This window comes from Haliotis asinina, chromosome 8, assembly GCF_037392515.1.
Source record: "Haliotis asinina isolate JCU_RB_2024 chromosome 8, JCU_Hal_asi_v2, whole genome shotgun sequence".
NCBI lineage: Eukaryota > Metazoa > Mollusca > Gastropoda > Lepetellida > Haliotidae > Haliotis > Haliotis asinina.
Window position 1 is genome coordinate 1,362,652 of NC_090287.1, and position 23,470 is coordinate 1,386,121.

A 23,470-nucleotide genomic window follows, 5' to 3' on the forward strand; every position below is an offset into this window, starting at 1 on the left:
TCCCACCTTTGACAAGTGGCAGAAGGTCCATGGTGCACTGGCCCAGCAGGATGGTCTTCTCCTCCTTCTGTTTCCTCTCCTTGGGCAGGACTTCGATCACTGTCACTGGTGGACAGACAGGCAAATACAGAGGCCATTTATATCTAACATACATCATCACATCTACCTCACACTAACACATCGTATGTATCAACCAAGTCAGCATACCTAATCCCTGGGTCTGTTAGTTGGCTTGGTGAAGACCCATTCTAATTCTCTATTCTAATCATGATCTTCATGATACAGTGGGGATTATTTATGATATTAAACATTATTTCTGAAACATATCATCAAGTCAGTTGGAGCTCACATTAATGCTGATCACATGACCTGGGTGCAAAACATGAAAACTGGTCATTTGGCATCATAAACTGGGAAAATCTGGTAATTACTAATACTGAGATAATCAAACCTTAACAGGATGAATAGTACATTATGAAGACATCCAAACATTCCATGACCACATACAAATTCAGATTGGTGAACTACCCTAGAAATTTTAAAAGTGAAAGTAAGTATTATTTGACTAGCTAACATATATAACAATTTTGTCCTTCTTGTATTTAATTACAAACATAGATGTGTAAACTACACTGACTTATCGTTTCCTTGCCAGATGCTGAGTCAGCAATATTGCCAGTACCAACTGCTGACCAAGACAAAATGGTGGTCGATATAATGAACAGCATCCTAGTTGGGTATAATGAACATGACATGCAAACAATTCCCAAGAGAGGACATCCACTCCAGAATATTTGCCTCTTACAACAAGCAATGGCTTGAGTCAGTTGAGACCAACTCTAGCCCAAGTCCAAATAGGATAATAAATTCCTAGTCTGCTGTAATAAATGATACAAGAGATTTTTGAATGATGACTTGAATCACAATGCATCTACAAGAGTGCCCTGTTCGCACCTGTAATATTCACATGCAAAGGAAAATTTCTGCAAGGGTAAAATCAGGGTGGTTTCAGTCAACACAAATTGCTAATATGATTACAAGTACTCTACGACCCACTTACAGACAATAGGCTTGTGTGCGATCTCATCCAAAACTACCGGGTCTTCATATGTACAGTTGAGAGTGGCATTGTAGTTGAATTCTGCTGGGGTATCAGCTGTGCAGTCAACTTTGGGAGATTCTCCTAGACTCTTCTCTCCAAACTCCACTTTAATCATTGCATTCACTGTGTCTCCCTTCTGCCCCTTCTGTGTAACAAACATCATGACATGATGACATCTGCTACAGTTCACATGTATCAACATGTATCATCAAGATCTGACAAAGGCATCGGCATTCAGGGAACCAGTCACTCTATACTATATTAGGGAAAACAAACATATATTTGTGTAGCTCTTCATTTTTTCAGTTCATTTTGAACACAAACTGTTTTGTTACAAATTATGCATTCAACAATTACTTGCCCATGATACAAATCTTGATATCTGAAAATTAGTTTATTAAGGCATCTGAGAATTTTATTTTAAGCAACCTCCTGCTTAAGATGGCACTTAGTTTCTGAAAAAATGCAGTCGTCATAGAAACAAACAAATCCACTTGAAAGGAGCCCTGAAGTAGATTCAACATATCTACACTTGGTTCATTATGGGCTTTATTACAGTATGGGCTGGGTAATAGGAAAACTAATATGACTGACAGACTATGAGTCAGACTACCTACATCTGAAATACAGGGTACTGCCCAATGTTTGATATAGATACATAAATTTTTCTACACTGCACATCATCATCATGATAAGGATATATGTTTATCTATATGGAGACATAAATGTTGTCCGGTAACCATACCATTCTGTTGGACAAGCACATGCTAGCCTACACTACACACCATAGATACTGGAAATACAGTCTGATAACGTCCAACACTAACCAGGTTCCTTGCCCTGTGCACAGCAATGGTGATTGGCTCTGGGGGCCGTATGTGAGGTGGTTCAGGTTCAGCCATGTTGTTATCTATGCTGAAAAACAAAGAACAGCAATAAGAAACAGATTTTAAATGAGCCATGTATCATCTAATTATGGATTTTCAGATGCTGAAGTAAATTTTTGTTGTTTAATCAAATGAACAACTTATCACTACCTTATACAATGACAACTGCCTCTTAAAAGCAAGCAACAGCATAAGTATTTACAATGTATGTGTGTCACAACAGACCTTGTTATAACAGAAGTATGCAGCACCTTTAGAATGCAGCACCTTTAGAATACAGCACCACAACTTCTCGAGACGATACTAGGGTTAGGTTAATCTAACCTAACCTCCTACAGGTATGTAAATGAACATCATGACAAGTTTTATGTATAAGAATGACATGGGTGATTAATGATCCAAGCATCAAATTATTTACACTGACTGAAACACGTTTACTTCTAGAAAAATGAGCACATAATTTAATAAAATAACAACTACACAAGGAACTACTTTTTCTAAAGAGCATCTAAATACATTGAAAACTCTGCATCATATATCCTGGCGTAATGGGTTTTTGATCGGATAGCGATAGAATATATTTCAAGAACGAAAAATAAATACAACGGTGTACGGCCTTCCTTCCGACAAGATGAAGTTTATTTCATAAACTGTTATATTTACATGCATACCACACATTTTCTATCATCAATCTACCACTGCTGTCTAAGCAATCTCAAAGTTTGGACAAAATAATATATTTACATTTACATAATCTATTTTCCCATTTTGGCATGCCATAAAAATAAATCAATCAGCGTCCAGTAACGTGATCTTGTAAGGTAGTATCTAAATTAGCAGCGATACATTAATGGCATATTTGGAGTAAAGATTTAGGATATTTATGCATTTGATCATGAGGCAGTTATTGCATTAATGATTCCCGAGTTAAAATCAATCTTTCGCTGAGTTTTTACTGTTGTTGACGCATGAGACTTTGATTCATAGTATATTTGTGTCCCGCCAATAGTGGGGATCGTACGTGTTGTTGACATGCAGGCTGCTGCTCATGGATTTTTCCGCATTGTCGCGCTACAAATGGGAATCGTAATGACCGATCGAAAACATATGACGATCGGAAACGTATGACGTCGCGATACATATGAATGATCTAGCAAAACTATAAACGAAAAAGATGTAAAACTTAATAGAAAAATATGAGCTCCTCCACAAACGGCATGTTCTACAAGTCTGTGAATGAATGCATTCTCATTTACTTTTTGCAGATTCATTTATAACATAAGATATACTTACTATATCACCTAAATGTTTGAAGACCGCCTGCTTTGTTTCAGAGAGAAGACCCAAACAACCAAAACATACCCAACTCGACTATTCTCTCGAGAAGCGAGCTTCCGTAGTTACTAAGCGACTGTATTGCTACACGCGCGTTTCCGGGCAAGGCCATCCACTTCCGTAAACTAGTATAAAGAGTTGTGTCCCTTCGCCACAAACTCGCACCAGCGCGTGACGTATACCTTCCTAGTATCATCACAAAAGTATCCGTGTTTCCGTGAACACACCATTGCTGTGCGGAGTTTAATCTCGTGCTCTCACAACTGTCTTTTGACAATTTCTTTCGAAGAACTCGATCTAGAAAGGAGATCGAGAGACATGTCCCCGACTTTAGCAGTGCCTCAGGGATTTTTTCTGGAAATATGAAGTACGAGTACATTGTACCGTAACTGACTGACCAAGGGGGGTAACTCTGAATTGTCTCGCCGGCTGTCATGCTCGTTTTCCTTATATTCTGTAATGACGAAATCTTTTGAGAGCTGAGACGCCTATTTTCTAAACCAGTCATGAAGGCCATCATCCAAAGAGTAATGAAAGCAAGCGTGACAGGTATTTCTTTAGGTGATCAGAACTAACGCTGTCGAGTGGGCTTGTCTCCAGTTCGAACAGCCTTTATGATTATGTCTTTTGTCCTGCAAGAAGCACGATAAGGGACCTTTGATATAAGGCCTTTTATTATTTATTCACCAATGAGACCATTAAGTGTTAAAGATAGAACTTTGGTTAACCCACAATATTATACATTATACTTTCGAACAAATATAAGAAATTTATAGAACTTTCTAATTTCACTTGTTTAAAAGTGTAAGCTTTAACACATCTGAGACAAGTACAAATGTGAACTTCTCAACAAAACAACCTTTACTCTGATATAACGTTGGGAGAGAGTGCTGTTCAGCTCTTACTTGCCAACTCTCACACATTTGGCATGAGATTCGCACTTTTCTATATAATGTCACGCAGTCATGACTGAGATTAGTAATCATAATCATAATTTTCAAAAACCGTTCCAACTGAAAAGATATTATTTAGACTGGTTCACTGGTATTAGACTGGTTCACTGAAGGATGATGACTATTTTTGTGGAGATACATTTCCACATAGATTCTAAATTATCTAATGCCGTTGCCAAGCAAGTGATACATAAGAAGTAAGTATGGATGATATATATACATGAGATGTTTGGACAATAGAGGAGTAATGAGGGGAAAATGAGTTGTTTATACTAAAGAAGAGGTTGATAACACAGATAGTTTGTAGTAGTATAGGGAATGACAGTTCTAAAACACTTTCAAGAAAAGTCTCTACAAAGCCTTATTTACTAAATAAGGCTTTGGTTGGGCCCTTAGCTCTTGCTACTATTACCCCTACTACTTAACGTGTGTTGGAGGTAACACTGTGCCGTACGGTACGATCAATAATTCTTCTCTTACAAACCCTCTACCCGGCCCATCCCTCAAGTAGTACAAGTTAGGTTTGTCGGCTTTCATATCCACTTTATCTATGTTGTAAGTTTTGACTGACCATATAGGATCGGTGGCCCGCTTACGGCTATCACCCTCGTGTTCCCCCGGCTGGTATAGATACATTACCCCTACTACTTAACGTGTGTTGGAGGTAACACTGTGCCTATGTCACGTTTATATCGATGAAACAGTTTAATGTGAACCGCCTACGACCACTTTGGTGTTCGTAATAAAGGCTTGCTGGGCTTTTTGTATCCCCTGTTCTATGTACTTTTTTTTCTCGTCCTCGCTGATAGCAGACTTACGTGACTTGGACCGAATATCTTGTTTCATTCCGTTATATTTTGTGAGTTCAGAGAGGATTGAACGAAACTCCTCTTCTGAGATCTTACTATCAGAGAGTGCCGTGGAAATACGCTCACTCACTGTGTTCAGCTTTGCTTCGGCCAGAACCCTGATCTCGTCGTGTTTCAATGCCTTACGATGCAGTCTGCGTGATACTAACTTAAGCGCCAACCCTGCCAACCCTGCCACCCCTGCCGTTATTTCAATACCTAGCACTATAGGTGCAGCCACGATGGTAGCCAACAACCCAACGCCTGCCGCCCCTAGTCCCATGCTGGTTGCCATAAGGGTAGTGTCAGCCCCGTCCACGATATTGAAAGCTCTATTGTACTTTTTACATAGTGCTTTCCGCGTGTCACGGTCTTGTTCTAGTTGACGTTTCACATCACATAACTGCCTCAAGCGGAACCCATCTACGGTTTCCAGCGTCTTCGCTACTTCCTCTACGACTGGGTACAGACCCATCCTATAATATATATTTTGAAAGATATTTTAATTGGGTTTCAGTTAATAGTCTATCAATGTATTTGAAACCTACAAGGGATAGATCATAACTAATGATAATAGGTGAGAGGCTAATAGACTTTTCTGTTGTAATAAAAACCCCACTGAGGTTTATTAAGCGGTTTATAGAACCCGTGGGGGAATCCCGTTGTATAACAATACGACAATATTGGTCTAAGTGTTCGGTATACCAGTGTATTACCAACCCGGGTAAAATTTGGCGCCCTTTCGAGGAGTTTACCTGGTCAAAATACGTAAAGACGACTTCTATGATGAGTGTGTAGGGGGAGGATATTCTATCAAGAGACCCCGGGGTCAAAAATTTACTGCTAAATGTTAATTTATTATCTAATCCAGAACTTAACCCATTTGTTTCGTTATACAAACTTATCGGAGCTCCTAAGGGATTCTCCGGAATGAAATCCCCGGGCCAGATACCGTTGTTCCTAATCTTAGAGATCTGCCACGTATCTGCATCTATTGTGATATAAGGTGAGGCGAGTGTTAAGTTGATCAGCCATTTGGGCTCTTTTAAATCTGATAACGGCACCAGTCTGTACACGTTGTCTTTGAAGTGCAGGATATATAATTCATCTTCCTCACCAGGCTGATCGAATCCCTCCGTATCTCCTAGGTCGTTAAGTGTAGTGTTGGGACGATGACTGGTCATTATTATACTATTACGATATAATTTCCAACTGGTTTTCTGATAATAGTTCAGGGGTGAACTTCATACCCATGAAGTGTATGTTGTTAGGCAGGAAGATATTGATTAGTGATATCTTGTTTTCCACGATCACGTTGACCCCCTGCAGACTGGTCTTGGAGCCGACACCCACCCGCACGTAAACATTGCAAACTTGATACTGATGTTGTTTACCCCACCCGAGTTTGATCCCCTTCACGATCTCGACATCATTCCCCGATGGTTCCCCTAGGTAGACTTTGATGATCAGTGTTGAGTTTGCCGGTAGACTCTCTAGTATAGTGACCACGCCTTCGAATTCAGACACCAACTGCAATTTCACGTTTTGTATGGTTGGTTTACTCGATAGCATGTGGGCTGCTATAGTGTTGACTGGGCTGACGACTACGCTACGTCTCTGAGTTGGGACGTAAGCCACGAGCAGGGTTCCATTGTTCACGACTTTGTTTAGGTGGTTGTCTTTGCTATCCGTGAACACGTAGGGAGAGACGAGTCTAATATTGAGAAACCAGTCGTCGTTATCGGGTAACAACACCCACTTGTCATCTTCGGTGAAGACGAGTATATATGGCTTGTTTCGGGCGACGGTAGTGCTCTCAACATCGTCTAAGTCGAACAGTTTACCCCCGAACGATGGGTATATTATCCAGTTATCACCGGTGTTGACAAGGGCGTACTTAGTGTTGACTGTTGCTCTTGTGGTATCTACTATATCACTTAGGGTTCCACCGGAGACTTCAACGCGTTTGTAAATGTTGTTTTTCAGTTGCAAGGCGTACGATTTACCATCTACTCCGGGAGCGTCGAAACCGCGCGTGTCTCCGAGGTCGGAGAGCCCGATATTGACGCATTTTTTCACTCCGGGCCCTTGTGCGCTGGTCATTTTACATGAAGCGTTAAGCTGAGGTATCCTATATTTACAGGATTATGATTTATATCTAACACCGATATTGTCAGCTCAGGTATGTTGCCCTGGGTTAATCTCTTATACTGTCGTGGTGAAAACGACTCGGTTCTACCGTCGTTGTATTTCTCAGTTTTCACCGGCACTGCTCTCAGTATAGTGGAAGGGTGACCTCCTTGAATGTTGTACGTTGTGCTCACCTGGCCGAGATGAATGTACAGCTCTCGGTACGGTACTAGATCAGGTAACTTCGTGCCTGTGACGGTTGTTGTTGGTTTTATCTCGTCAGGAGACATACCGAGTATCCTCGCTAATGGTCGGCCGAGCCTCAAGGAGGTTCTTCCGTTGTTGATTAACACCACTGTGCCGTTTGAGTCGTTCATCTTGAGTTCGGCTCCCAGGGGTTTGAAGACCTCGTCGTTTAGAGAGCACACACTGTAGTAGCCGTCAGTTATCTGACTGCGAGTTCCACTGACGAACAGCTTATTGTTGCTGGCGTTGATGTTAGTCCATTGCGGTAGGTAGGTGATATCGCAGAGTGCGACTTCGAGTTGGCCTGACGTGTTATCGATCGCGTGCGTCAGCTGAACGGCCTCACCGCTCGTTATTCCTGGAAGTGTTATGTACATATTATAATATATAATTTATATATTATAATATGGATTTAGCACACTTGAAAATCGTGGTGGAAGGTAGTACGGGGTTTAAAACAACCTTTATTAATATCTTTGAAAACTATGTCGTGTCCGTTAATAACGCGCAGGCGGTGGTAAACTGGAATCAAAATCCAATGCAGTTTTGGCAGAACCAACTAAACTTTGCTGTGTGGTGTGCGACGACAGGGTCGGGTGTGACACCAGACTACGGTATAGACGAACTGAGTAAGGCGGTTATTTTGTTTCATATTTATTATCAAACGAGACGAATATTGAAGGAAATAAGTGCTCCTCTTCCCCAAGATAAAGCGTGGAGTATGACGAATAACCCCTATGATATACGCGCTTATGAACGTGTTTGTGGAGAGTTTGAGATTCCAACGAATAAAGACTTTCGCCTTCCTGGTGTGAACCATGGTCTCGGTATAGTTCTCGTGTACTTCTACAGGTCCGGAACATATTATGCCGGTTCTAAAGATGGTTCATACAACCCACACCGTCATACATTTACAGGTCCCACAACGAATGAACAGATCCATGTCAGCTGTATAAAGCAAACCAATCCTGATGCAGCCACAGCCTGGACTAAAATGATCTCAAAAACATCGAAAGAATTCACTCGTGCTGGTACAATACGCTTGAACGACTCGATTCGAACGTACGTGTGGGTGCTGTTGGGTGCGCAGTCGATGACGCGTTCCAACATCCTCGGTAAGGGAACTGCTTACGACGCTCAGAAACAGTTCGTTTCCAACGTTGAGGATGCTATCAATTCTCCAGTTGATCTCCCGCGGGCCATCGACCGTTACCAAAATGTGTTAGAATACGCCAGATCGAAAGTCAATTACGTGTTCGGCGTGGGGCTGTACATGGCTCCGAGTGATACGCAACTGAGAGTAAAAAAAGTGGTGGGTTATAACAACAAAATAGTCATAGCCACGGCGGATCAAAAGTTGGGTATCAACCCCGATATTAACACCCCCTATATCCCACACATCCCACCACGTGAAACGGGTATAGTTGCGCCGCCCCCGGAGCCTAAAGTTCAACCAACACCACAGGAGGTGGCCCCCCATATTCATGTGGGGGTACCCCCCTATCAGCAGCATATTGATAGTAAAACGGCCCTGGTGGTTGGTGGGGTAGCTTTGGGACTTATTAAAAATTTCTTAGCCGCTACGTACACCAGACCCGCCACGGCGACGATGGCTGCCCACATGTTTTGACTGAGCCACATGGCAGTTTTAGCCAGAGCGCCCAACAACCACGAGACGATACTACCCAGGATGCCGGGAAGGGCTTCGGCGGCTTTACCAGCCAGTTTAGCTAGGCCTTCACCGAGTTTTTTTATCCAGTCTTTAATACCACCACCGGCAGGTGTGGGAGTTCCCCCGCCGCCGGCAGGCCCAACAGGGGTACCCCTTGTCAGTGACACCACCAGGGTTGATATGATGAAACCCAATGCAGTCAGAATGCTGGCGATGGTGATCCCTTGCTCCCGGAACAATATCCGAATCCTGTTGGCTAAAGTTGTATCCTCGTTCAGTATTCTATCGATTGTTTCCCGAATGCGACTGATCTGGGATCGAAGCTGTTCACGATTCGAGGAAGCGGCTTCCAATCGTGTACGTCTATCGTCTTCTAAACCACGTAGTCGTTCATTGATACGACGCTTCATATCATCGTTTTTAGCTTCGGTGAGTTTGGTTTTTTCCTTAGCGATGTGCTCGTCGATTTCGTTCAGTTTCCCCATGTTGTTCACGAGTTCTCCACGCACACGTTTCACGGCTTCGTCTAAGCCGTGCAGTTCCCTTACCGGAAAGTCAAACCCCGGTAACGGTTTGTCCCAGTAGGTGCTCAACAGTTTTTCTATGCTGTCTGAGGCTTCTGTAGCACGCTGTGGTGTCATTTCATCTCTAGTGGTGAGGTGGGATCTGGTAGCTTGCAGATCTTCAACAACGGCCTTAGGTATTGCACCACCGTAATCATGCATGTTTAGATGTTCACGGATAAATTCGACACCATGGCGTCTGGCTAGAGTTGACAAGGCCAGTGGTTTTTTATTGCTCTTGTTAAAGAGGTCAACCCCTGGGTTAGACTTAAGGCGTAGAACACCCTTTGTATCAATAAAAAAATTCTTATGGTATCGACCCTGTGGTTCAACGTAGTTTTTATCTCTTCTTAAACTTTCGTAATAATCATTTACCGTTGTTTCCAAAAGTTCTTGGTTCAGTGGTGAACTAGTAAATGAGGTCTCCTGCTCATCAGATGCCTGGGCTCTAGCGCCCGGCATCTCCGTCATATGTATGTCTTCATCCATTAGTATTAAAAATATATTTCATTTATATAACAATGTACGGCAGAAAATTAGATCCTTTCAGAAGATTGAGAGAGCCATTAGGAGCCAGATAGACCAGAATCAAACTCTGCTGGTTAGATTTCCAAACCTTGGTGAGAATGACCTCATTGTACCAGGCACTGTTCGACTGGCGTTCAATATCACGTTGACCTCCGACAACGACAAACGCGAGCTAGTGCGGAACGTGGGTCGAGCTATCATCAAGAAAACGACCGTCAAGATCAGCGGTAACGAGGTGCTGAGTATCGACGACAGCGACGTGTTTCACTGCTACGGGGATCTCTGGAAAAGCGAGGGAGAACGAGTCAATGATGTGTACCAGGGTATCAGCAAATCAACCCGGTCGCGCATAGGGTATGCCTTCACGCAAGACCAGCTAGACAACCTATCGGACGGTGAAAAGGCCATCGCTCGAGCATACGGGAATCGATTCTGCGTGCCGCTCGACTTCGAGTTGCTCACGGGACACGCGCCGTTTTACCAGGCCGCGCTGGGTGATAGGCTCGAATACGAGCTCACGTTTAACGACTATAGCAAAGTAGTGCGTACGCCGAACGGTGATGAGGCCAGTTATGCCATAGACAACATCTCTCTGGAGTTCGACATGGTCACTAGCCCGGAGCTGGCCAGGCAGGTTCGAAGTCAGTACTCTGGGAAGATGGCTATCCTGTACGATCGCGTACTGAGGCATAGATCAGTCGTGCGAGATAAGAGCGACACTGTGTGGAATGTCAACCTGAACGTGCCGGCGCGATCGATGAAAGGTATCCTGGTCGTCCCCGTGGAGGATTACAAGCCATTCCGGAGGGACAGCGAGAAGTTTTTCAACCCCGAGATTGAAAAGGTGGAAGTGACCATCGAGGGCGTGCCCAACCAGCTGTTCAGTCATGGTATGAGACCACACCAGCAGTGGGATGAGATAAAAAAGCTACCAGTGGGGGATTATATAACAAAGGACCTGGACCTCGGCTCCGTGCAGATCGGTGAATACCTGACCACCAAGTACGCCCTATGGTTGGACATGCGATCCACGGATGATGATAAACTGCATGGTAGCGGGCGCCGTATAGATAACGGCAGCGAAGGGATAACCATCCAGATTACTAAGAAGGCTCAACCCGCTGGTAAGTTGAAATTATATCTGTACGTTATTATGGACGCGCAACTTAATATAGACAATGGGAGATTCGTGCAAGCCATCTACTAGTGGGGGAGACCCCCACACCCCCCTGGGGTACCCACAACTGCCCACTGACCCACACTGCGCCATAGTGTGCGGGCAGACTGGCTGTGGGAAGACCGTTTTCGTGTTGGATATGTTGGAGGGTTACTACAAGGATGTGTTCGATAACATCGTTATCATGTGCCCTACTCTGAGCATGAATAAAACGTACGCGCGACCTTGGGTGATGACGGACCCGGACGTACACAAAATCGACCCTGGAACACGCCTGCAGGACTGGTTGAAAGCTCTTCACGAGAAATTTAAAGGGGAACCGACGCTGTTCATACTGGACGACTGCAGCGCTAATCGCGAGATAACAAAAAAGAGAGACATGCTATCGTACCTGGCATTCTCCGGCCGGCATGCAAATCACAGCGTCTGGGTGCTAACGCAGAAGTTCAACTCGGTGTTGAAAGACCTCAGGGAGCAGACGCGATGGGTGGCCTTATTTCACTGCAAGGACAGGGATTCGTTCGAGGAGTGTTTGAGAGAGAACGATGTGATGAGCAAATTAGAACGGGAACGGGTGAAGAAACAGCTCGCTGAAACTAAACACGCTAAGCTCGTTATAAAAACCGACCAACCAGTAGCATATATTGTGTGCTAAAGCTAAGCAAAGCTAAGCAAAGCTAAGCAAAGCTAAGCATATAGCTATGATATTTGAAGTGTTTGTCGTGTGCAACTTAACCTTCATTTCTCTGTGTTTTGTCTGCATCGGGTATTATATAGTTAAAACTAAATCTTACTTGTTATATTATAAGATGGAGTGTGAGGAATTGCTCGAACAGTTGGGGGTCTCCCCCACGCCGCCGGCAGGCCCCACTGATGATAAGCAAGAGAAACTGGTGGCGTTGGCTGTTGGCGGCAAAGCCAAACATTACTTTGGAGACTACACTCCTGATAAAATTCACAAAATGTCAGCCGAAGAAATCGATAAGCTGTACGCTAGATACGAGTCCCGGCTCGGAGCAGAAATGACAAAGACAATAGGATCGGCTATGACCCAGATATACACCGGTATTGTATCATACTTCCTTCCCATTCCACCAGAGTGCCGACTTTACCTGTGGGAAGACCTCGAGAAAGACCCTTTTATCGAACACGCCGTGAGCTCTATCAGCTGCGGGCTGTACCACAAATATGGTATGTTGTTGGCTCCAGTGACGGCGGCGATTATCACGGCAAAACATTGTCAATTTGAGAGAAAGAATAATAATAATAGTATAGATGGATGCTGCACAGGAAACCCCAGTGGGGGAACTGAGGGAAACCCCTCCCGAGGTGACGGTGGAGACCCCTTCACAGGAACCAGTGAGGGAAGTGACCCCTTCAGTGGAGGTACCCCCAACAGTAACCAGACAGAAGAATCCTAAGAGAGTAGCTGCCGGTAAAAAACGGTGGTGTAACCAACATAAAGTGACCAACCCCCGACTGTTGTTGGCTGTAGGCGTAACTGCTGCCGTGGTTATAACATGGTTATACGTGGGGGTACCCTCCAACAGTGAGGGAAACCCTGGGGGCAGGCCCCACTGTCGACCCGCATATCATGTTATAATTTTAATATTTTATATCATATACATAATGTCTGAGGAGAAAACGTTCGTCAACGACACATACCACGCCACAGTGGTCGCCAGTCTAGCAGTAGGGTACGCTCGGTTGACTAAAATGGTGCTTAAACAACCAACTATCAAGCTAGATTTCAACCTGCAGGATATGGGTATGCTCATAATGAACCTTGGTATGGCGATGGCCACAAAAGACATCCTAGTAAAACAAGGGATAATACCTGATAATATAATGAAATAAATATAGGGATGGCCACGATAGCTATGATGGTCGGTGGGGCGTTAGTGAATGCCCTGGCATTTTCCGGGAGTAATTTCCTCTTCTCGAAACTACGAGATGATCACGCGGCTGAAATACAGGAAGAAAGGAAGCGGCACGATCTCGCTACTGAGAACTTACAAAAAGCACAGGCCGAGTACGCTAAAAAACGCCTCCAGAGGATTGATTTTATTAACTCCAGCGTGAAAACCATGCCGTTCAAACATTCAACGATGTCGATGAAGCAATGAAAGAATACTACCTACTAACTGGTAAACGATTGGAACCGCTCAATAAACCCACACTCGCTCAGTACTACACACCATCCAAGGGACAAATGAATCGTGAACTGGGCTTCATAGTGTTGGGTATAGCAGCTACTGCGTTGGTTGCTAAGCAATTAAATTAAAATACCTATATAAGTAAACATGAGACCCGCTCCATACCGATGCGAATACATACTTATGGGGAAGACCGAGGCCTGTGGTAGGAAATGCAGGAATCAGGGGTTCTGTTGTTTCCATATGGGAAGTCCTAACTACACGTGTTCTGTGTGTGGTATCGGGGTTAAAGGACACTACTGTCTATGTAAAGTTCACGGAGCGAACGTAGTCAGACATCAACTCATCTACGAGAATAAAAAAGGCTACATAAAAGAACGTAGGCGACTGCTCAAGATAGACTCCAGTGCGTGAAACAGCCACTTAAGGGTTACCTCCCTTTACTGTGAACCAATTAGACATTGGTTCTCTTAGGTGTAAACACTATGACTACTGTGCGCGAGCTGAAGCGGGTCGCAAAACAGAGAGGTGTGATCGGGTATTCTCGAATGCGGAAGTCAGCATTGTTGAGATTACTAGGTTTAGAAGCCCCTCCTACGGTAACACAATTAAAAGCTCAAGCAAAACAGCTTGGATACACAGGTTATTCAAAGCCGAGGCACACGATTTGGGTTTAGGCGGGTATTCTCGTATGAGAAAACCACAGCTTGTAGAATTATTACGACAGAATAGAGCTATTGACCTACAGTTCGTGCGCACTGAGCGCGCTGTAGGCAACTATTTGAGAGGTTGGCGCATGCACGTTGATAGAAACATAGACATTACAGATATCAAGCCTCTGATAGCTGATAAGGTCAACCAGGAACTAAATAACCTAGGAAGTATCAAGTTTCAGATCACAGTGAAAATGTCGCTCGATAAGCAGGTTGGGGGCCCCACAGGGGCCACTGAGTATGTTCAGCCTTACTTCCGAGGTCAACAAGAGGTCGTCACACATACAGAGACCATTGACGCATCAATCGATACCAGTTTTCAGCAGATACGAGAATACCTAGAACGCTACACACACTTGGGGTCCGGGTGGGCTTTAGATAAAATCGATAATGTCTATCTAGACATAGCTAACTACGTGCCGTTCAGAGGCGGGTCATACCTAGCCTTGCCTCCCTACTATAGGAACAAACATTCCATAGTAAACGTTAAGAATATAACTGGTAAGTATAGAGGCGCCGCTCACAGCGCGTGCAACCTCAAGCTTAAAATCAACCCTAAGACAATAAACATCCCCGTTGTCTTTCACAACTTGAGAGGGTACGACTCACACTTGATCATGCAGGCCATCGCGAAAATCGATGGTAATATAACGTGCATCCCCAACAACATGGAGAGATACATCTCCTTCAGCTTAAACGGACTTAGGTTCATTGACTCGTTTCAGTTCCTCCTGTCGTCACTCGACAGTCTGGTCAAGGCCAACAATACCTTCCCTATCACCGATCGATACACAGACGCCGAGACTAGACCCCTGCTTATGAGGAAGGGTGTGTACCCCTATGAGTACATGGATAGTTGGGTCAAGTTCACCGAGACCAGACTACCCCCTATTGACTGCTTTTATAGCAAGCTGAATGAGGCGTCCGTCTCACGAGATGATTACTCGCACGCGACTAACGTATGGAATAAACTGGGTTGTAAGAACCTGGGTGATTATCACGACCTGTACTTGAGGACAGATGTACTGCTGTTAGCCGACGTGTTTGAGACGTTTAGGCGGACGTGTTTCAAGCAGTATAAACTCGACCCCGCATGGTATTACACCAGCCCAGGTCTGTCGTGGGACGCCTTGCTTAAAAAGACCGGAGTTAATTTGGAATTGCTCACAGATTACGACATGCACCTATTCATTGAGAAAGGCTTGCGAGGTGGGATTTCCATGGCATCCAAACGATACGCGAAAGCAAATAATCAATACGTGAAAGGTTACGATCCTAACAAGCCAACCAATCACATTCTCTACCTCGACGCAAACAACCTCTACGGCTGGGCCATGAGCCAGTATCTACCTACAGGGGGATTCGAATGGGTACCCCACGTTGATGTTATGGGGGTTGCACCAGATTCGAACAAAGGGTATATCCTCGAGGTTGACTTAGAGTATACCAAGGAATTACACACATCACACAACAGCTACCCCCTGGCCCCCGAACGTATGAGGGTTAACCCAGACTGGATGTCTGAGTACCAACATAACTTGTTAGGTGGGCGTGTGACAGACGTTGAAAAACTCGTGCCTAACTTAATGAATAAGACCAAGTACATCGTTCACTATCGCAACCTACAGCTGTACCTGTCGTTGGGTATGAGGCTGACCAAAATACACAGGGTGCTCATGTTCGACCAGAGCCCATGGATGGAGCCCTACATCAGAATGAACACAGACCTACGAAAAAAAGCCACCAGTGATTTTGAGAAAAATCTCTACAAGCTCATGAACAACTCGGTGTTTGGTAAGACTATGGAGAACCTGAGGAAACGCGTGACCGTGAAGCTGGTTCGGTCGAGTGAGGAAGACAAGCTTAGGAGATTGATAGCCAGTCCGGCATTCAACCGTAGTAAGATATTCACAGACAACCTGGTTGCCCTACACATGAAGAAAAGCCACATAAAATTCAACCGGCCTGTTTACGTGGGGATGAGCATCCTCGATTTATCCAAACACCTGATGTACGACTTTTACTACAACGAGCTCAAGAAACAGTACGGTGACAGGTGTGAAATGCTGTACACTGACACGGATTCCCTGCTGATGGAGATTCGAACCGAGGACGTGTACGAGGACATGAAAAAACACCTCGATTTATACGACACCAGCGACTACCCTAAGACCCATGCCATACACAGTACGGTAAATAAAAAGGTCCTAGGTAAGATGAAGGACGAGTGTGCTGGCACGCCCATAGCCGAGTACATAGGTTTGAGACCTAAGATGTACTCCATACTGAAAGCCGACAATAGTGAGATCCGGAAGGCTAAGGGGGTTAAGAAGTATGTGGTGAAACAACACATCAAACACGCCAGATTCAAGGAAGCCCTGTTCAAGACCCGTACCTTTAGGCATAAAATGAACACACTTAGAAGTGATGGACATAAGATATACGGACTGACTATAAACAAGACGTCCCTGTCGCCTATGGACACTAAACGTTGGATAGCTATTGATGGGATAAACACATACGCGTATGGACATGAAAACATTTGAGGCTATTTACTACAGCCCGCGTGGGTACTGGAAAGGAGCTAGCGCAGTAGATAAGCTAGCTAAAATAGCGCGAGTACCCCGGAGGAAGCCAAAGCGTGGCTTGAAAAACAAGCCCTGTGGCAGATCTATTTGCCGGCACCACGCTACGTGCCTAGAAGGAGGTTCGGTATTAACATACCTAATAGCGTTCACCAGGCAGACCTACTGTTCCTACCCCACGACAAGAGGTACAAGTATGCCTTAACCGTAGTTGACGTAGCCAGTCGTTACAAGGAAGCCGAACCCTTGACCACGAAAGATTCGGCCCAGGTAGCCAGAGGATTCGAACGCATATACAAACGCAGCCCGCTGACGTGGCCAACAGAGCTGCAAGTTGACCCCGGACGGGAGTTCATGGGTGTCGTGTCACAACTGCTAGCCAAACACGATACAAAGGTCAGGCGTGGCACGGCCAGAGCCCATCGCAGCCAAGCCATAGTTGAGAGATTTAATAGGACTTTGGCTGAGCGCTTGTTCGGCCATCAGTATGCTAGGGAGATGGCCACCCCTGGAAAACGATCGACTGAATGGGTCACGAGGTTACCCAAGGTGGTGTCGGCAATCAACCATGAAGTCACCCGTCTCACCGGTAAGAAACCGGCAGACGCTATCAAACTAAAATCAATAGTTGCAGAGTCGGCCGCTCCATTGCGTGGGAAGGAGAAACAGATACCAGATAGGGCCCTAGTGAGGTATCTATACCAGCCGGGGGAACACGAGGGTGATAGCCGTAAGCGGGCCACCGATCCTATATGGTCAGTCAAAACTTACAACATAGATAAAGTGGATATGAAAGCCGACGAACCTAACTTATACTACTTGAGGGATGGGCCGGGTAGGGGGTTTGTAAGAGAAGAATTATTGATCGTACCGTACGGCACAGTGTTACCTCCAACACACGTTAAGTAGTAGGGGTAATAGTAGCAAGAGCTAAGGAAAGTGTTTTAGAACTGTCATTCCCTATACTACTTTTGTAAACGTTATAATTTTGTCTGTACCTTTTTTCCTCAGTGGTATGATTATGAGGAGGTAATTTGATGTCGTGAAGTGTTGCCACAAAGTGGCGTGTAGACATGAGGCATCATTTTGAAACTGTGCATCGCTTGAATAAGAAACCTGATGTACGCGTGTGATTCTGCCACAAAATTTGTGAGTAATTACCCCCAAATTATTCCTTAGATATTGCAGGACATTGTTTGTCTCATGAAAATGCTTGTTCATTCAGTTATCAGTGTTAAGTGCATGGCAACCATGTGCTTTCACGCTTGAGTGATTTCATTCAATATCAGTATGTATTATGAGTGGAAAACTTTGTAAACTTAATAGGAAAATAGGAAAAGTAATCCAAGATCTACCATCAGCTCCTCAATTAATTTTTATGTAATTTTCAAGAAGTTGTATATCCATAAATATAGTCCCGATCCCCATATGCCCAACTTTTGCCAGTCAAGGAAGACTTGTTCACTCTCTTGCACGATGCAAGGTGACAGAAAGATGTGCAAGTGATCTAGGACTGACTGCTCTCTAAGTTCCACTAAAAAGCAATGATTTTTATAGTTAGAAAACAACAAATATGCTTGGACGCCTCAAACATTTCTTTTTTGTGGGGTTGGAAGTTGTATCAGCAGGCAAATTTCTCATATAATGATAATAGTAATATTGATAGTCCATTTATATAATATTCACATTTATCCATGCATATTGCATGCTCAAAACGCTGACATATTACCCATGGTCAACAAGTACATGGTATTCTCTTGTGGAGAATACAACAGGTCGCCTGTCAGGTGTTTGAGGTTCAAATTTGGACTACATCATATTTCTGCTGATAATCCTAGTTTTATGATCACTAATGAAACCAGAATTTCATGCTTTTGGAAATAACATGTCAATTAGTTGTAAGTCCAACCTATATGAAGTGTAGGGCATATTGGTATTATACCGTCCTCATGCTTTAAGTATAACAGATGGCCATGAAGTAGACTGCACAGATCCTGATCAGCTAGAGTGTATCTGGGTTATGAGTTTTGTATTGCGTGTAATCATCAGACAGAGATACAGTGGCCGTGCATGCCTTTATATAGAGAAGAATCTCTGTGGTAGTGTTATTGGCGACATCACAAAGACATTTGCTTACTGCACAGCTTACCGATGGGGGATTCCCTGTGGGTGTGTGGCAGCATTGTTTCACCGTCTGTTCCGAAACATAGTTTGATAATCCGATTAATCACACTGGTGTATTGGACTGTTTTGATTCCGGTTTGGGATTGTTTTGAAAACTGTCATGATTTTGCGACATTGTTGTCAGAGTGGATTGTCTAACAACAGTAAGTGTAGAAACTTGTGTATTTATACGTAGAGTATCTGCAAAACGCTAAAAGATAGTGACAATTTCACAAGCTCAGTCACTAAAAAGGTCTTTAATATAAGAAACTATGCCATGTAGTTTACCTCCTGACTTGCAAACGTTGCAAGAAACAGCAAAAGATGTTTCAGAATCCAAGTAACAGAACACTGTGCTGATACCACCTATCGGTGCGACAAGTTGCATTTCACTTCAGCTTGGAACATCACGGCTAAAATTTGACATTGCTCAACTCAGAGAACACCCAGACTCTGAACAAACCACCATCTCTTGAATTACTGTGGATTTTTTAGCTCCATAGGTTCCAACCACAAGACTCAACGACAGGATTGTTGGCTGAAATATCCCTTTTGCCATTTCTTTGATTATAATAGTTCATTTTAACATAAAAGTGAAATAAATTTGGAAGTCAGTCATGTGCCTTGATCATGTTAATGTCATGTTGATGTCATGTTATACAAGCGCTGGTTGTGTGAATTATCAGTGTCTCAGTCATAGTTGAAGCCATTTGTGTAATTAGTGCTTAGGGTGCTGAATATAATCAGTATTTGATGACCCGTGAAGGTCAGGGGTAGAATAGGCCTTCAGCAACCCATGTTTGCTATGAAAGCCGACTAAAGGGAACAGATGGTCAGGGTCGCTGACTTGGTTGTCATCGGGTCCCATTTGCGCCTATCGATGCTCATGTCATGTTGTTGACCACTGGATTGTCTGGTCCAGACTCGAGTATTAATAGACCGCCGCCATATAGCTGGAATATTGCTGAATGTGGCATAACCTTCACTCACTCACTCACTCACTCACTCACTCACTCACTCGCTCACTCACTCGCTCACACACTCGCTCACTCACTCAGTATTTGACAGATATCAAATAAGTTTTTTGTAGGCTTGTATTTGTCAGACATTTGAAAACATTTCTCGTCTATTCCAGTTGGTGATGAAGTGGTTGGGTCCATAGGAAGAGGTCTGTGTGTGCTGGTCGGGATCTCGAGATATGACACCCCGAAGGAGATGGAATACATGTCAGTGATTTTGATACACATAGCTGTGAATTAACACGATATTCTGCTTCCAAATGGCTGATTACATGCATTCTGCAAGGCAGGACCCAGTGACAAGTGATCTGTATGTTTTGAGGTAGTGACTAGTGGCAAGTGTTCCGTATGTCTTGAGCTGGTGACATGCTGTATGGCTGGTGCTAGTAATTAAAGTTTGGCGTGAAATGCATGTGGACCCGTTTGTTTGTAAACAACTCTTCATCCAATGATCCAATCGATCTCCTCGTAACTTCGTAAGTGGATGTTTTGTCAGACAACCTAATCACATTGTAAATCACCAATTTTATGTATTTGTATAAAAGAATCTGTCTATGTAACTGTCAACAAAATAAATAGTGGAACACAGACTGCTTGCATAGGGAGGGAGCCAGTGACCTGTAACAGCAGCAGTGTTGGATCAGTAAGGTAAATGCACGTGCAGTTCATGATAGTTACTTGTTCACTGCACAGTGATAGACCCAGTAGAGCCAGTGACCTGTAACAGCAGCAGTGTTGGGTCAGAAAGGTAAATGCACGTGCAGTTCATGATAGTTACTTGTTCACTGCACAGTGATAGACCGTTTGGATCATTCACATTGACTACTTCTAGCTGTTTGAGATCAAGTGGATCACTGGATGAAGAGCAATTTACAAAAAAACCCGGGTCCACATGCATTTCATGCCAAACTATAGTTACAAATGTGGTCCAGGTACAGTATGTGTATCATTCTGCTGCTGACAGTGACACAGACAGTGTTGAATTATGATGCTGACACAGACTGTGTTGAATTATGATGCTGACACAGACTGTGTTGAATTATGATGCTGACACAGACAATGTTGAATTATGATGCTGACACAAACAATGTTGAATTATGATGCTGACACAAACAATGTTGAATTATGATGCTGACACAAACAATGTTGAATTATGATGCTGACACAGACAATGTTGAATTATGATGCAGACTCAGACAGTGTTGAATTATGATGCAGACTCAGACAGTGTTGAATTATGATGCTGACACAGACAGTGTTGAATTATGATGCAGACTCAGACAGTGTTGAATTATAATGCTGACTCAGACAGTGTTGAATTATAATGCTGACACTAACAATTTTGAATTATAATGCTGACATCATGGTTTATGTTGCACATACTTATCCACTTACAGAGTTCGAAAGGTTCTGAACTTGCGTCTATTTGATGATGACAATGGAAAGCGCTGGGCCAAGAATGTAATGGACAAACAGTTTGAGGTGCTTTGTGTAAGCCAGGTGAGTAACTGTATGATATCTCAGGTAAGTTATATGATTTACTGGTGAGGTAGTGTCAGTCAGTCATGTGTGTTGTGTGATATCCAGGTGTGTTGGGTGATATCCAAATGTGGTGCAATTTGATGTCTACAATTCAGTCCAAACTCCACTGAAAATGAGGGGGATGATGCCAATAAACTGACATGGTACAACTTGTGTGTCTGAGCAGTTCACGCTGTGTCTGACCCTGAAGGGGAACAAGCCAGACTTCCACGAGGCAATGGGCCCTGACCTGTCACAGCAGATGTACCAAGAGTTCCTCAGGCAGCTGGGAGCCGCATATTCCCCTGACAAGATACAAGGTAGACCTTAGACAATTCAAGTACATGGTCTCTTAGATGATTCAAGTACATGGTGACATAGAATACTCACTGCCAGTACTTTGTGTGTTTTGCTGACAACGTGCTGCAGTAACAGCAGGACAACACCATGCTCACTCAGTCAGTCAGACACTGCTGTGAAGAGTGAGTGAGGAGTTCCACACAGCGTAGGAACATTTACCATCCATCGAGATTCCTGCACAAAACTCCTCTGTAGTCTTTGCTGGTCACAGTGACTTCCAAGGTTGAGCAGTGACTTGGTTCATAGCATAGATCATTGATAATACAATGCCATTTAGAAAGTGATCGAATGTAACCAAGACATGGTGGCTGAGCAGATTAGACAGCTGACTTTGTGTGCTGGCGAATAGGTGCCTGACTCTGAGGGTGTGGGTTCGAATCCCATATGGGACTCAACTCAAAAAAGAACTTGAATTTGTACTTTACTAAGACAGTGTCATCCGAAATATAACATGTTGCATAAATCATTGTACACAATACCAGTCAATGGATAATCCAGTCCACAACTGATGATTTACAGGCTGCCATGGTACAGTTGGGCGAAATATGCAAGACAAGCATATGATTTATTATTCTATTTCCTACTATACATGCAGAAAGATCATTCTTGTGTGTGTTTCACTGTTGTATTGCAGATGGTAAATTTGGTGCCTACATGCAGGTGCATATACAGAATGATGGCCCGGTGACTATACCTCTAGAGTGTGTGCCGGCAGGACCAGTAAGTCTTTGAGCTATTGAGTGTTTATTTGCAAGGGTTTTCAAACCAGTAGTCAATGACATCTGATCGTTGCCAAAGGTATGTCATGTCTTTCAGCTCAGCCTTGCAGCACATTTATACAGTTTTGTTGCTGTCAACCCATTTTCATTGCTGCTGAGTCAGTTTATGATCTAATATGTGACACTGACACAAAGACAACATGTGGAGTTTGTCAGAGGATTCAGCCGATCAGACTTGTTCATATGAAAGAAAAAAGCATTAATATGAGCATATCAAATTCCAGGATCTTGTGTTAAGTTGAGAATGTAAACAAACAAGGATGCGCCACCCTGTTTGGAATATTAATGGAACAGGGTTATTTTCTGTATGTTTCTGCACTAATTTGTGAGGTGTTTTCTTTTGTTTTCGTTGCTGCCCAGTCTAGATTTAGCCATGTGAAATGTCTTCAGATTTATATTTAGCAGTAGCAGGTCTAGGATATATCAGACTGTTTACACCATGTACTTTTAGAGTGACACCACACTCTTATTATTATTATTCATGATTTACTGAAATACTCACCACACATGCAAACATATTCCATACACTTACAGAAGGATGTGAAGAAAGCCGACAAGCAAGCGTCGAAGCAGTCACCTAGCAAGGTCAACTCTGATGAAGTGACGGACTCCTCCCCATGTGAATCTCAGAGACCTACAGCTGCATCAGGACTCACATGATCTCCGCACTGTACTAGACTTGTCTTATTTGTATATAAACATCTTATACTTGAGTCAGACTTTCTTACTAAGC

The 23,470-nt window shown here is 43.6% G+C and overlaps 2 protein-coding genes across 5 annotated transcripts in view; one reads left to right on the forward strand and one right to left on the reverse strand.

Moving 5' to 3' along the window:
* The window catches only part of LOC137294175 (cilia- and flagella-associated protein 70-like), a 53,239-nt gene extending 49,835 nt beyond the window's left edge, over positions 1-3,404 (reverse strand). For 3 of the 4 annotated variants that reach the window (XM_067825166.1, XM_067825165.1, XM_067825163.1), the window contains exons 1-4: positions 3,283-3,404; positions 1,930-2,017; positions 1,061-1,247; positions 7-105 (exon numbers count right to left, since the gene is read on the reverse strand). In XM_067825166.1, coding sequence (XP_067681267.1) covers positions 7-105; positions 1,061-1,247; positions 1,930-2,004 — 361 coding nt within the window. In that variant the 5' untranslated portion in view covers positions 2,005-2,017; positions 3,283-3,404. The remainder of the gene's footprint in view (positions 1-6; positions 106-1,060; positions 1,248-1,929; positions 2,018-3,282) is intronic. The other variant, XM_067825164.1, reaches the window with a different exon arrangement.
* A 57-nt stretch (positions 3,405-3,461) lies between these two features.
* On the forward strand, positions 3,462-23,450 carry LOC137294065 (D-aminoacyl-tRNA deacylase-like). The gene is made up of 6 exons (XM_067824998.1): positions 3,462-3,873; positions 20,194-20,284; positions 21,475-21,577; positions 21,786-21,918; positions 22,593-22,678; positions 23,272-23,450. The coding sequence occupies exons 1-6, from the start codon at positions 3,831-3,833 to the stop codon at positions 23,395-23,397; spliced, it is 582 nt and encodes a 193-aa protein (XP_067681099.1). The 5' UTR covers positions 3,462-3,830; the 3' UTR covers positions 23,398-23,450.
* Positions 23,451-23,470: the final 20 nt, after the last annotated feature.

Coding starts and splice junctions, on each gene's coding strand:
- LOC137294065 (XM_067824998.1), top strand. CDS start 3,831: ATGAAGGCCATCATCCAAAGAGTAATGAAAGCAAGCGTGACAG. Junction 3,874..20,193: donor AATGAAAGCAAGCGTGACAG/GTATTTCTTTAG, acceptor CGTCTATTCCAG/TTGGTGATGAAGTGGTTGGG. Junction 20,285..21,474: donor CCGAAGGAGATGGAATACAT/GTCAGTGATTTT, acceptor ATCCACTTACAG/AGTTCGAAAGGTTCTGAACT.